Source organism: Phocoena phocoena, chromosome 20, assembly GCF_963924675.1.
Source record: "Phocoena phocoena chromosome 20, mPhoPho1.1, whole genome shotgun sequence".
Classification (NCBI taxonomy): Eukaryota; Metazoa; Chordata; class Mammalia; order Artiodactyla; family Phocoenidae; genus Phocoena; species Phocoena phocoena.
Genome location: NC_089238.1, coordinates 59,338,046 through 59,353,182, shown reverse-complemented (window position 1 = coordinate 59,353,182; position 15,137 = coordinate 59,338,046). Strand labels below are relative to the sequence as shown.

Below are 15,137 nucleotides of genomic sequence, written 5' to 3'. Positions count from 1 at the left end.
TCATTTCTTTGAAGTCTGCCTCTGGCCCCAAGTCACTCTGTTTATAGAAGAAACTGCCGGTCCCGGAGCAGAAGCCACGAGGCCCCGTGAGCTGTGTGCTGAGCCCCTGCCACCCAGCACACGGGGTGGAGGCTCGTCGGGGTGCAGAGCTGTGCCGTCAGGCCTGAACCCCCATCACTGCCCACTGAGCTCGGGGGCGGGCGTGCCCTCAGGTGGGCTCAGCCTTCACGGCCTGCCCCGCTGCGGGCCCAGGCGGGGGCTCCGGGGCCTTGTCCGGGGTCTGCGTCAGGGGGTGCACCATGGACATGTGCACGTTGAGGTTGTGAGCCTTCTCGAACCGCCGGCCACACTGGTCGCAGGCAAAGTCCAGCTCCGTCTCGGCCTTGTGCTTGGTCATGTGGTACTTCAGGGATGCCCGCTGTCGGCACTGGAACCCGCAGACTTCGCACCTGGGGGCCGGGGGCAGGTGAGCCAGGGCACCGCTGGTGGGAGAAACCCCCCCCCAACCCCCCATCCCACTTACTGCAGGGGCTTGGCTCCTGAGTGGCGCATCTGGTGGACCAGGAGGTGCTTCCGCTGCTTGAAGGTCTGCCCACACTCGTCACAGATATAGTTCCGCACCTCTGGGGACCAGAGAGGCAGTGACCACAGGCCCTGACACCCTCCCCTCGGTGCCCAAGTGCCTTACAGGTGACACAGCTCTGATACAGAGCCCTCCGGGTCGCCTGAAAATTGTCACCTGGCTGCAGCTTCCTCTCCAACTACTGTGTACCTTTCACCTGGAGCCTGTTTTCTTGCCCTTTAGGCCGATTTCCTTGAGCACAAATTTTTAGAGGAAGCCAAAGCAGCAAAGTTTCATAGATGACTGACTGATGACAGCTGCTGCTACTCTAAGACCCACCGCCACGCTGGGCCCTCTGCGGGGTACCCACTGCAAAGGCAATCTTAACGCTCTTGAACAGAACTTGAACCGTCACGCCCCACGCCAGTGGTTCCACTGCAGGCCGTGCCAGTGGGGCAGCTGCCACACGCTTCCCGCCCCACGTCACTGCACGTCCCACTGCTCATCTACCAGTACCCGAACCAGCCTCCCAGGCAGGCTCCTCCCTCACTAGGGGCAACCGTCCCCATAGCACACGATCTAGCCTCTTTTGTGTTAAAAACAAAAACTGCTTGTGGTCACGACCGCTGGCATCCAGACTGAGAACAGCTTGACCCAAACCAAGAGAATTACTGTGTTTGTTAGAGACACAGACAAGAACACTTGGAGCAAAAAACACAAGGAAAACTGTTTCGCTGTGGAACCAACAAGTAAATGTGCGCCAACAATTAAACGGTCAACTCTGAGTGAAGTAACTCATTTTTACAAAGTTCAAAACGAGAAAAACTCTCTCTTAGGGATAGACACAGATGTAACAAATCTATCTAGAAGGGGGTGTGGTTTGGGAGAGCTGCCTTCTGTGCAGAAGCACTGACGACGCGCACCAGGCACGTAAGAGTCCAAGGTATGAACGCATGTTCAGAGAGAGAAGGGGGCGGTGGGCCTCACGTGCTGTTGGCGGTGATGACTAGGGCACTGTCTTCACTGTGCTTCCTCCCCCAGTTTCTACAACGGATGCGGGTCACTTGTAATCCAAAAAGCACACGTCATCTTCTTAAAGTAGTGATTTAAAAAAACACGACAGTATACCCACAGAGAGGTACCAGGATTCTTTGGCGCCGGTTTCCCAGGAGGCAGCCCTGTCCACGGGGGTGGGTGGGGGGACGCACCTGTGTGGATGAGCTTGACGTGGCGCTGCAGGTAGCGGTCGATCATGAACACCTTGTTGCAGCCGGGGTGCGGGCAGGGCCTCTCCCGGACCTCCTCGTGGTGCTCCTTGACGTGCTTCTGCGGGAGGGACCGGGGACCTGAGTGCCTCGGCCTGGCCGACACCCCTGGTCACAGCACGTGCCTCCCTCCCACAGGCCCCGCTCGGCACCCTCCTCTCCCCAGAGGAACAGATCCCAGCACTGCAGGCCTGTCCAGCCTCCCCCCAGTCCTCACGGGCCGGGGCCCTCACCTTCATGCCGTCAGCCCCACGGTACACGGCCGTGCAGCCCTGGTGAGGACACTTGTAGATGGTGGGCAGCTCCTCCCTGCAATGCAGAGCACACGTGGAGCTGCGGCCCCGACGGGCTGCGTGGCCCGGACGGGCTGCGCGGCCCCGGCCCCTCACCTCTCACAGCGCGGCTTGCCCTTCCAGCCCGGCTTGGGCCCAGGTTTCTTTCGAATTTTTGGTTCTTCTGACTTCTTGGCTTCTTTGCTTTCACTCTTCTTACCAGAGATCCTGGGGGAAAAAGAGGACGCCAGTCAGTGATGTTTCTGATTGTTTGCATATGCACTGCAGGAGGTGGGTCTCCTCGGGCCTCCAGGGCTAACCTGCTTCAGTCCCCGTGCTGACTGGCTGGCCCTCATATTGACCCTTGGCCGCCAAAGCTAGAACAGCTCTTCGGGGAGGTGGAGGCGCTGCACTGCCCCCTCGGGACACAGGAGTGGGCCTTCATGACAACTTTCACTCCCTGTCTGAAACATCAACACCATAATTTTGGAGACAGCATGGAAAAAGGTGGGGCAGGGGAGACTCGGGGGTCAGTCCCTCAACAAAACTATCGTTAAGCTAGAAAAGATCGGGATCCACTCTTCTGGAACCTGCTGGGAGACTCACGGCAGCCAGGAGAGAGCTCTGCGCCCACTGCCGTCCCCCACTCCACAGCCCCTGGGCAGCGGGGACCTTGTCCTCCACACGTGGGGTCATGCATTTCAGCCAGTCTCGCAGGCCCCAGAGGACCAGGCCAGACACAGTAACTTCCCCCCCCGCCCTGTGGTGTCCTTCAAAGACTTAAAGATACATGCACACTTTTCTTTCTAGATCCAGGAGTTTAAGGAAATCTGTCAGGAATAGAAGGAAACTTCTAGGGCCATAGCAACAAGCCCACAGCTGACACCATGCTTGGTGGTCAAAGACTGGAAGCTTTTCCTCTGAGATCAGGAACAGAGAGAGAGGGGGCGGTGGGCCTCACGTGCTGTTGGCGGTGATGACCAAGCAAGAACAAGACAAAGATGCTCATTTTCACCACTTCTCAACAGAACACTGGAAGTCCTAGCCACAGCAAGTAGGCAAAAAAAAAGAAAAGAAAAGGCATCTAAATTAGAAAGGAAAGAAAATTACCTCTTCACGATGTCATGATCTTATATGTAGAAAACCCTAAAGAACCCACACAGAAAAATAAATTCAGCAACGTTGCAGGGTAGAAAATCAACACACAAAAACCAGTTCTATCTCTATACACTAAAAATGAACAGTCCAAAAAGGAAATTAAGAAAACAATTCAGTTTTTAATAGCATCAAAAAGAATAAGACACTTAGGAATAAACTTAACCAAGGTGAAAGACTTGTACACTGAAAACTGCAAAATGCTGCTGAAAGAAGTTAAAGACCTAAATAAGTAGATATCTCATACCCATGGATTGTAAAGATGGAAGTAATCCCCCAAAGCAATCTATAGGTTCAATCCCTATCAAAATCCCAATGGTGTTTTTTACAAAAACAACAACAACAAAAAAACAAATTTTCACATAGAATTTCAAGGTACACTGAATAACCACACAATTTTGAAAGACAACAAAGCTGGAGAGTTCAAACTTCCTGATTCCAAAATTTACTACAAAGCTACAATAATCAAAACTGTGTGGTACTGGCAAAAAGACAGACATACAGACCAACTGAATAATTGAGCGACCAGAAATAAACCCTTGCAAGTACAATCAACTGATTTGACAAAGGTGCCAAGACCACTCACGGGGGAAAGGACAGTCTTTTCAACAAAAGGTGCTGGGACAACCAAATATCCACATACAAAAGAATGGAGCTGGATCCCTACCTCACACCCTACGTAGAAATTAACTCAAATGGATCAAAGATCTAAAACTAAAATTCTTAGGGGTAAATCCTCTAGGACCTTAGATTTGGGAATGGTTTCTCTTAAATATGACACCAAAAGCACAGCCAACAAAAGTAAAAACAGGTAAACTGGACTTCAAAATAATTTTTTGTGCACCAAAGGGCACTATGAAGAGAGTGAAAAAAGGGAGAATATATACAACTCAATGGCAAAAAAGCAAACAACTCAATTAAAAAGTGGGCAAAGGACTTGAATAGACATTTCTCCAAAGAAGATACAAGCACGTGAAAAGATGCTCTACATCACTCATCACTAGGGAAATGCCAATCAAAATGACGAGGTACCACTTCACACCCATTAGGATGACTATTAAAACACACACACACACCCAGAAAATAACAGATATTGGTGAGGATGTGTAGAAATCAGAACCCCTGTACACTGTTAGTAGGAAATGTAGAATGTGCAGCTGCTGTAGAAAACTGTATGGCAGTTCCCCAAAAAGTTCAAAGTACCATATGACCCAAAGAATTGAAAACAGGGTCTCACACAGATACTTGTTACAACAGCCTTTATACCACGATTCACAATAGCCAAAAAAAGTATAAACAACCAAAACTGACAGATGAATGGATCAACAAAACGTGGTCCATCCATACGATAGAATTTTTTTTTTTTTTTGACCATACCGTGCCACATGCAGGATCTTAGTTCCCCGACCAGGGATCAAACCCATGCCCACTGCAGTGGAAGAGTGCAGTCTTAACCACGAGACTGCCAGGGAAGTCCCTTTACAATAGAATATTACTCAAGTCATAGAAAGGAATCAAACTGACACATCACAACCTGGATGAATTTCAAAAACATTATTCTAAGTGGAAGAAGCCCGTAGCAAAAGGACACATAACATGTTATTGCACTTGTATGAAGTCCCCAGAATGGATACCTAGATTAGGAGTTGCCAGGGTCTGTGGGGAGGAGAGGGGAGGTCGTCGCTTCATGGGGACAGAGTTTCTACTTGGGATAGTAAAAGTCTGGAAATAGTGGTGACAGTCGCACAACACTGTGAAAGCACTTCAATGCCACCGAGTTGTACACTTTTAAAAACGGGGAAACAGTAAATGTTCTTACGTATATTTTACCACAATTGAAAACATAAACAGGGCTTCCCTGGAGGCGCAGTGGTTGAGAGTCTGCCTGCTAATGCAGGGGACACGGGTTCAAGCCCTGGTCCGGGAGGATCCCGTGTGCCACGGAGCGGCTGGGCCCGTGAGCCACAACTACCGAGCCTGCACTCCGCAGCGGGAGAGGCCGCGATAGTGAGAGAGGCCCGCGCACCGCGACAAAGAGTGGTCCCCACTTGCCACAACTAGAGAAAGCCCTCGCACAGAAACGAAGACCCAACACAGCAAAAATAAATAAATAAATTAAAAACATAAACAGCTGTCCTCCTCTTTAAACAGTGCATTAACAAGAACCTTCTCAACAACTGTACAGGCTGCTTCTCCCTTTGTCTAATAACTGCTCTTCCAGCCTGGCCACGGTCCTGGCCTCCACCCTCCTCCTCTGCTGTGTGGCTTGGGCACCCAGTCAGAGCTGAACCGTAACCAGTGCTTGCAGAGGATTACAGGTTTCTTGAGAGCAGGAGGCTTCAGCGAGCCCACAGGTGTCTCAGGTGAGTCCTTGAAGGACAAGGTGTTGAGGTCCCTGCGGACGCAGGAGGACTGTGCTCACAGCGCCCAACTCGGGGCTGCCGGCGCCCTTCCTTCCCATCGCCGCTCAGGCTCCTCCTCTCCCGCTTCCTGCTGGAGCCCTGGCCCCTGCCACCTGGCTGCGGACCCCGACAGGCACGGCTGCTCAGAGGCCCCATCCTAGGACGTCAGCCGGCACTCACATCATGGCACCTGAGGCACCAAGTGGCCGTCAGGGCTGAGCCCAGAGCTTCCGCCAGCCCACTGCTGCCCAGTCCCACCTCCCACAGGCCTCTGGACACATACCTTGTGTGTCCTGTCCTACAGCATGTGTCTGTGTGCCCTCCCAGGGACCTCCTGGAAACCGAGGGACACGGCAGGTGTCCCCGTCCCCACACCAGTGGCCCCAGGCCTGCTGGGCAGCAGGACGTAAGAGGTGGGTTCGTGGAGTTCAGGGTGGGGAGCGGGGGCTCCTGCCGCAGCCCCGGGCGGCACCATGGAAGCAGATGTGGTCTCCCCAACCTAGCCCGCCTGACGCCCCCCCTTTGCCCCAGGCAGCGTGTGTCCACTCAGGCCTGCTCGAGGGCTCGTGACTCAGCCAGCCCCACACGCTGACTGGGATCTCCTGAGCCGCCTCCTCTCCTGTCTCTCTACCCACACCGCCCACACGGGAGCTTAAAGCAGAAAAGGAAGCCATGCTTTTGCTTCTCTGTTTTGTTTTGTGCTTTCCCGGCTGATGGTGTGGTGCTCCTGAGATTTTGTTCCACATCAGAGGCCCAGGCTGGGCATCTACTAACTGGAGGTGTTTGGGGTGTTCCTGGGCACAGGGTGACACAAGTGAAAATCGGCCTTCTCTGCCATGACCCCGTGTTCTAATGGAGAGAGGACACAAAGCCGTGCAGGGGGCAGGCTGCCTCAGCGAGGAAGTGGCGTGGCAATCAGAGCCAGAGGCGGACCTGAGAGCAGATGATGAGCCGGGAAAGTGGGGCCGACAGCAGACGCGGGTGGGTGGCGGGGTCACATCCCCAGGGCTCCTCGCACAGCTGGCTGCTGCCCCCCAGGGTGACGCCAGGCCAGGTCCCTGCGCTGAACTGGGCAGGTCCTCCCGGGTCACCCAGAAGCCACACTGTGCCGAGCTTGGGAGGTCAGGCCATCAGAGAAGCAGAAAGCACGTGCTGAGCGAGGCAGACGGGGTCGGCGAGCTTCCGTCCAGTCCCCGCTGCCCCCCAGGACAGACGCACGTCTCCAGGTCACCCACTGGACACCTCCCACATCTCGCGACCTTACAGCACCACTGTCCCCCTTACTTCTTTTCTGGGTAGGGCTCAAAGGACTCGTCTGAGGACTGGGTATTCTGCTTCTTATCATTTTCGTCTTCACTCAGGAAGTCTCTAGGAGAGAAGAGAGAACCTTTAGCAAAGCTCTGGGGCCGGTGACGGAGCCAGTGAAACTTCCTGTCTAAAGGCACCCTGTGGATCCCCACACTGCACGTCTTAGCTCTCCTCAAAAGGCCTAAAATTCCCAAGTCTCCAATCCCATCTCCTAACAGCAAGGGCACGCCAGCCAGGGTCACAAGCTGACGATCCCGTGTAAGCCACACTTCTCATCATGCCACCAGGACCCCGATCTCCCAAAGAGCCTCTCTACCGGGGCCCGAGGCAGGGGGAGAAGACCCTCACAAGAGGCGGGCTTCTCAGGAAGTGGGCTTTTAGAATGTCACCTCACCCCCATAACTGTGAGCACCTGCCCAGATGAGAGGTCAGCTGTCAGTCATCTCAAAGGTCACAAAGGCCAAAAAAACATCTGTACGTCTGTAACCTTTACCCTGAAGTGTGAGTCACTACACAGGCTCTGCTGGGCAGCGGACAGAGCCCAGCTGTCACACTCCCCACAGAGAAAGGCCCAAGGCTGGCTGGTGGCTACGGAACAGCCACGGCCTCCTGACCCCGGGGGAGTTTGTGGCACACACAGTGGGGTTCCTCCAGCACCTGGGTCATCCGTCACTGGCACCAAAGTCACGCTGTCCTTCTACTTGTTTGGACAAAAGTGCATCTGCAGTCCAGCCAGAGCTCGCAGGGCAGGGTGGGAAGGCTGGCTGGCGTGCGGCCTCCATCCCGAAAGGTTTGGTCTTGGAGCCCGGGGGGTGGCCCCAGGAGCAAACAGGTGCCCCTTCCAGGAAGGTTTGTTCTCCTGTAGGGAGCCTCCACCCCCACGTCACCAACACATCATGATAGAGGGCCAGAGGCTGGTTTCTGTTCTAGCAATGTCTGGGGTTGGCTCAAAACTCAGGCCTTGGAGGGCGAGACAAGCGGCAGCAGCAAAGGACCAAGCCAGAGGACCATCTGAGCAGAGTAACTTCCATACCACCCTGGCCAGGCCCCCTGCAGCTCCATCAGGTCTGCGGTGCCCCGGGGACCCAGGAGCCCCCAATCAGGAACGGAAGCCTAGAAGCACCCCCCGCCACTCCCCTCCTCCCAACAGAGAACGCGGGGAGGCCGGCCGAGACCCAGGCTGCCGGCCCCTGGGATGGCGGAGTTTGGTTTCCAAGGAGGAATTTTAGGCTATGTAAACCCACTCTTCTCTCACCCCTCAGAAAGGTCACTGAACTCGTCTTTTACCCGATCATCCGAGGTTGGAGATGGAACCTGCTTCTCACCCAACTGCCCTGAGAAACAAAGAACAAGACTCCAGTCACCCGTCACCCCCAGACAGCCAGGGCCGCTCCCCGCAAGGACGATGGGGAGCCTGGGGTCCCCCTGCCTCCAAGTCACTCACCTCCCAACCCATCCCGCACATGGGGGTGGCCCCAGCACCGGGCCACCCCCATGTCCAGCCAACAGTAGCAACACCAGCAAGCCCAGCCCCTCCCCAGGGGTTCGGATCCAGCCGCTTTGGGATGGGATGCCTTGTACTTTGTGGATGTTTTGGGACATTTAAAAAAATCACTGTTATCCAAGTACTGCAGGCACACAGTTTAGAAACGCAAGCGATTCTAAGAACTGTGCATCACAAGTCTCTCCCCTCCAGCACCAGCGTCGCCCTCACTCTGAGCCGTCCGGTGGCTGAGGGTCAGCACACGGGGCAGCCTGGTGCCCACACGGCAACAGGCGCCCACATGGAGGCCGAGGGACGCGGCCGGAAGCCAGCCTGGCCCTCCGAACACGACGTCTGCGAACAGCTGCGCCCAACCCACAGTGCCGTGGGATCGGGCCCCGAAGAAGGGGCCGCCCAGAGCAGCCTGTCCACACTGGTCCCACTGGGCGCTGGTTGAGGCCCAGGGAGAGACCTGCAGCTGGCTCAGGACAGCCTCAGACACCAACCGCCATCGGGCCCCATGAGGCCCCCGTCCTCTTCCACCCTCTGTGCCCTGGGCCCATGCAGGCTTAGAGGAAGCCTGGAGGGCAGACGAGTGTGCCGTCACAGAAAGCGCTGGAACAGGGTCCTCGGCCTCTCTGCTGTCAGATGGCCGTGAGGCGGCCCCCGGCATTACCCTGGCCCCTCCACGCACGACACTGCAGCCACCGCCCCAACACATGCTTCCTGTCGAGGGCTCTGCCTGGCCCAGGACTAGGAATCCTGGTCAGACAGCCCAGAGGCGCCTCCTACCTGGGGCCCCGCTTTGGGGGAGGCTTGGCTGAGGCGGGGGGCCCGGCCCAGGCCCCACCGGGTCGCCATCTGAAGGAGGCCGGGCTGTGTCCGTGCTGGGCAGCGTCTCGGTCTCGGCCCCGGCGGCGGTCGCTCTGCCCTGGGAGCTCTGAGGGGCAGCCCCGCTGGGGCTGGACCCCCGATGCCGGGGGAGCCCTGGGGCCAAATCCTTGTCCCACGTCCGCCTGACGCCCAAGGTGCCGTCCAGCAAGAGGGCCCCGCAGCTGGAGTCGGCGTCCATGGTGTAGTCGTGCCCTCGGTCACAGCCCCACACGGCCCGGACGATGCCACAGTACTCGGAGGACAGGGTCCTCTGGAGGCTGGGCAGGGCCCCGCAGCTGGCCGCGTGTCCGTGCACCCACCCCACCAAGCCACGCAGGCCCTGGGGGCTCGAAGCGATCAGGTCCACTGAGGAGAGGCAGAGACGCCAGCCCATGGCCGGTGAGCACGCGCACCTCCCACCCCGCCCACCCCACGCCCCGCCCTGGGGGTGCACTCACCCACACACGCTCCCTCCTCCGCCCCCGTCCGAGGCTGCACACCGAACCTGCAAAGGAGCAGCGCCGCCCACTGAGAGCAGGAGTGGGCCCGGCCGCTCCGCGTGCAGTCTGAGCCCTCTCCTCCGAGGCCGCCCACCGGGCCCCCCTGCCCACACACCCGTCGCACTGGTGCTCACGAACGTCTCCCTCACCCGCCATGATGGGCTCCCCGTGAGGAGGCTCCCACCCGGGCCGCCCTGTGCCCACGCAGCCCGCTTGTGGGGTCTCCTGCACGCCCCTAGCGAACGAGGGAGGGCGCCTACTTTGCACAAGGCTTCCGGCGGCCCGTGGGGGGGGCGTTGACTCTCTGCAGGAAAGACGTGAGGAGGCCGTGGCACTGGTAGAACTGGGTGTGGCAGTTCTTGCAGACAAACTGGGACAGAGCCGGGTCCTGGTGGACGGCCACCCCCAGGAGGCGCTGGAAGTCCCGGACAAAAACACGGTCCCCAGGGGCCGGTCTTTCTGAGCTCTCCCCAGGCGCCCTGCCAGAGATGCTGCGGAGACTCCGGGAGGAGAACTTCCCGTGACAGAGGCGACAGTGCCCCATGGCCAGGGCCCGGGCCGTTCCTGGGCAAGCACAGGAAACATGAAGTCAGGCATGCAAGATAGCTCCCAGGGGAGGCGAGGCCCACACTCCGCCAGCCTCCCAGCTCCTGGAGCAGGGCCTACCCAGACATGCCCCTTAAACACAGGCGCAGGTCTGGGCCAAAGGCAGGCCTCTGGGTCCAGTCTCCCAGGCGAATACACAGCCTTTGGGGAGAATGGCCAGTGGAGGGCCTTCCGGGCTAGAAAACCTTTCAAAGAATTCTAAATGCCTCCAAAACAAGACTTTTTTTTTTTTTGCTCTGTTGGGTCTTCGTTGCTGTGCACGGCTTTCTCTAGTTGCAGCGAGCCGGGGGCGGCTCTCCGTTGCGGTGCGCGGGCTCTAGGCACACGGGCTTCGGAAATTGTGACACGTGGCCTTAGTAGTTGTGGCTTGCAGGCTCTAGAGCACAGGCTCAGTAGTTGTGGCACAAGGGCTGAGTTGCTCTGCAGCTTGTGGGATCTTCCCGGACCAGGGCTCAAACCTGTGTCCCCTGCTTTGGCAGGCAGATTCTTAACCGCTGTGCCACCAGGGAAGCCCAACAAGGCCCGTATTACTCTGATACTAAAACCAGACAAGGACACAACAAGAAAAGAAAATTACAGGCCAATATACCTAATGAATGTAGATGTAAAAATCTTCAACAAAACAACAGCAAACTGAATTCAACAATTAATTTAAAAGATCGTGGAAAAAAAAAAAAAAAAGATCGTGGAGACTTCCCTGCTGGTCCAGTGGTTAAGAATCCACCTTCCAATGCAGGGCACACGGGTTCGATCCCTGGTTGGGGAACTAAGATCCCACATGCCACGGGGCAACTAAGCCCGCTTACCACAACTACTGAGCCCGGCGCCACAACTACAGAGCCCACACGCTCTGAAGCCCACGCGCCACAACTACAGAATCCACGCACTCTGGAGCCTGCATGCCACAACTAGAGAGAAGCCCGCGCGTCACAACGAAAGATCCCGTGTGCCACAACCAAGACCCGATGCAACCAAAAAATATGTAAGTAAAATAAATAAATAAATAAGTAAATAAAAGATCATGCACAATGATCAGTTGGGATTTATTCCAGGGATGCAAGGCTGGCTCAACCTCCCCAAACCAATCCATGTGACACACATTAACAAAGTAAAAAATAAAAATCATACAATCATCTCAATAAATGCAGAAGAAATGTTTCACAAAATTCAACATCCATTCACAATAAAAACCTCAATAAATTGTGTACAGACAGAAAGTACCACAACATAATAAAAGCCATATATGACAAGCCCAGAGCTAACATCACACTCAATGGTGAAGAGCTAAAAGTTTTCCTCTAAGACCAGGAACAAAGCAAGGATGCCCACTCTCACCATTTTTATTCAACATAGTATTGGAAGTCCTGGCCAGAACAATTAGACAAGAAAAATAAAAACCACACAAATCATAAAGAAAGAAGTAAAACAACCTCTATTTGCACATGATATTATATATAGAAAACTCTGTAAGACCCCACCAAGAAAACTGTTAGAATAAACAAAGTCAGTGAAGTTGCAGAATATAAAATCGGTATACAAAAATCGGCTGACTTCTAAATACTCACAAACTATTAAAAATTAAGAAAACAACCAGATTTATAATTGTGTCAAAAAGAATAAAATCCTTAGGAATAAATTTAACCAAGGAGGTGAAAGACCTGTACACGGACAACTATAAGACACTGAAGAAAGAAACTGAAAACACAAATAAAGACAGTCCATGCTCGTGGGTTGGAAGAATTAATATTGCTAAAATGTTTACACTCCCCAAAGCCATCTACTAATTTAAAGCAACCCCTATCAAAATCCCACTGGTATTTTTCACAAAAATACAACAATCTTAAAATTTATATGGAACCCAAAAAAAAACAAAAACCATGAATAGCCAAAGCAATCCTGAGAAACAAGAACAAAGCTGGAGGCAACATTTCAAACTATATAGAGGCATGATCACGGAGGCATGACTTCAAAGTATACTACAAAGCTAGAGTAATCAAAACAGTACAGTGTTAACATAAAAATACACATGTAAGCTAATAAAACAGAATAGACAGCCCAGAAATAAATTCATGTGTACAGAGCCAATTAGTTTACAACAAATGAGCCAAGAACATACAATGGGGAAAGGACAGTCTCTTCAATAAATGGTGCTGGGACTGGGAGATTGGGATTGACATATATACACTAATATGTATAAAATGGATAACTAATAAGAACCTGCTGTATAAAAAAATAAAATTAAAAAAAAATGGTGTTGGGAAAACTGGACAGCCATATGCAAAAGAATGAAACTAGACCACCACCTTATACCTTACTCAAGATAAACTCAAATGTATTACAGATTTCAAAGACCTGAAAGCATAAAACTCCTTCATAGAAGAAAACATAAAGGTAAGCTCCTTGACATGGGTCTTGGAGATGACTTTTTGGATTGACACCAAAAGCAAAGGCAACAAAAGCAAAAATAAACAAATGGGCCTATGTCAAACTAAAAAGCTTCTGCACAGCAAAGGAAACCACCAACAAAATGAAAAGGCAACCTACCGAATAGGAAAAAAAGTTTGCCAATCATGTATCTGATAAGGGGTTAATAATCAAAATATGTAAAGAACTCATACAACACTATAATAAGAGCACAAATAATCTGATTTTAAAAATGAGCAGAGGATCTGAAGAGACCTCTTCCCAAAGAAGGCACAGATAACCAACAGGTGCACGGAAAGGTGCGCAACATCACTAGTCATCAGAGAAATGCAAATTAAAACCACAATGAGATATCACTCCCACCTGTCAGAATGGCCGTCACCAAAAAGTCAAGTAATAACAAGTGTCGGCGAGGGTGTGGAGAAAAGTGAACCTTTGCGCACTGCTGATCGGAATGTAAATTGGTGCAGCCACTATGGAAACAGTATAGAGGTTCCTCAAAAAATTAAAAACAGAACTACTACACGGTCCAGCAATTCCAGTTCTGGGTGTTTATCCTAAGGAAATGAAAACACTAACTTGAAAAGATATATGCACCCCTATACTCACTGCAGCATTATTTATAACTGCCAAGGTCTGGGAACAACCAAAGTGTCCACCAATGGGTAAATGTTTAAAGCAACTGTGGTACATATACACAATGGAATATTTACTCAGCCACAAAAAGGTGAGAAAATTCTGCCATTTCCAACAACGTGGATGGACCTTAATGGCATTACACCAAGTAAGTCAGATGGAGGAAGATGAATACCATGTGATCTTACTAATACGTGGAATCTAAAGAAACAAAAAATCCTGAACTAATAGTTACAGAAAACATATTAGTGGTTGCCAGAGAAGGGGAGTGGGGTGGTGAGTGAAAGGCATGAAGTGGTCAGAAGGTACCGACTTCCAGTTATAAGTCCTGGCATGTGCTACACAGTACGGTAACTACAGATACTTCAGCATAATACTGCGTTGTATATTTGAAAATTGCTGAGATCTTAAAAGCAGATCCTAAAAGTTCTCATCTTAGAGAACTTAGAAGGGAAAACAACTTCTAAGTACAAGTGGTGATGGTTGTTACCTAGTACACCTGAAACCAACATCATGTTATGTGCCAATTATACCTCAAAAAATACCCCCCCAATAAAAATGATAATAAAAAAGAAAGTTTGAGTAAATAAATAAATGCCTCCACAGCTATGGAACTTCATAAACTAAGCTGGAAACTTCATTCCTCTTCACATCACCCTCCTGCGACCAGAACTGAAAGAGCACGTCCATGCTCTGCTTCTCCGGGGGTCTCCGGTCTGCAAGTGTAGATGATGCCACCTCCCACTCTGCCCCGGGGGAGGACTACATGAGAGAAGCGTGAAGTCCTTCTCGAGGGGGCAAAGGCATTACACGAAGGCAAAGCGCATATTAACGCCCATACCGCCTGCCAGGAGGGGGCCCCGGCACTCCTACACTTAACCCTCTTAAACCCTCTTAGTTCTGTTCTAACGAAGAGGAAGCTGAGGCCCAGACCAGATGAAGCCATTATCCGAAGAGCACAGGGCAAAACCACGACTGAAACCCAGGCCTGCCCGACAGACGGCAGGACTTGAGCGCTAATTACTCAGTGAGCTCAGAGTCGGCGCCGAAGGGACAGCTGTCTTGCGAAACATCACCCAGCGCAGCTGCGGCGTCCGCCGCGGAGACCGCCTCACCCCCTCCAGGCGGGGAGGCCTAGTCCGCTTTCTGAGGAGCCAAGGCACCCTGGGCCAGGTTGTCGCGGGGGGCGGGGGCGAGCGGGTGGTCTCGGGGGGCCGGAGAGTCACGGCGGGCCGGTGCTCCCCGGGGGCCGGGTGGTCGCGGAGAGACGGGTGTTCATGGGGGGCTGGGTAGTCACCGGGAGCCGGGGGGGGGTCGCGGGGGCACTCGGCGGTCACGAGGGGCCCCCGCCCGCCGCCCCTCGAGCCCGGACGGCAGGACCCACCTGCCTCGTCGGCGCCGTCCTCGCCCGCGTCCGCGCAGGCCCGCGTCGGGCCCCAGCCCAGCCGCGCAGCCACCAGAGCCGCCGCCTCGGCCACGTCGGGACCGCTGCGGGACGGGCGGCCCCGGGCCCGGCCGCCGCCACAGCTGCCGCCACCGGAGCTCCCGCGCTGCCGGGACACCCCCGGCGACCGGAAGCGCCCGAGCCGGTCCCGCTTCATCGCTGTGGCGGCGGCTTGAGCTCGGCCCCGGAGCTCCGCCCCGTCCGATT

General features: G+C 53.7%; 1 protein-coding gene across 1 annotated transcript; it reads right to left on the bottom strand.

Moving 5' to 3' along the window:
• Positions 1-208: 208 nt before the first annotated feature.
• ZNF276 (zinc finger protein 276) lies at positions 209-15,087 on the bottom strand. The gene is made up of 11 exons (XM_065898425.1): positions 14,871-15,087; positions 10,081-10,384; positions 9,779-9,825; positions 9,240-9,686; positions 8,220-8,298; positions 6,941-7,024; positions 2,217-2,327; positions 2,061-2,136; positions 1,771-1,888; positions 524-623; positions 209-449 (listed from the first exon to the last, which is right to left on the bottom strand). Exons 1-11 carry the CDS (start codon positions 15,085-15,087, stop codon positions 209-211), a joined length of 1,824 nt encoding a protein of 607 aa, XP_065754497.1.
• Positions 15,088-15,137: the final 50 nt, after the last annotated feature.

What these genes read in the sequence shown, in the direction of transcription:
- ZNF276 (XM_065898425.1), bottom strand. Translation starts at nt 15,087, where the DNA reads ATGAAGCGGGACCGGCTCGGGCGCTTCCGGTCGCCGGGGGTGTCCCGG. An exon ending in GGAGGAGGGAGCGTGTGTGG is followed by an intron (nt 9,687 to 9,778) that starts GTGAGTGCACCC and finishes GCCTCTCCTCAG; the next exon opens with TGGACCTGATCGCTTCGAGC. An exon ending in CCCCCAAAGCGGGGCCCCAG is followed by an intron (nt 8,299 to 9,239) that starts GTAGGAGGCGCC and finishes TTTGTTTCTCAG; the next exon opens with GGCAGTTGGGTGAGAAGCAG.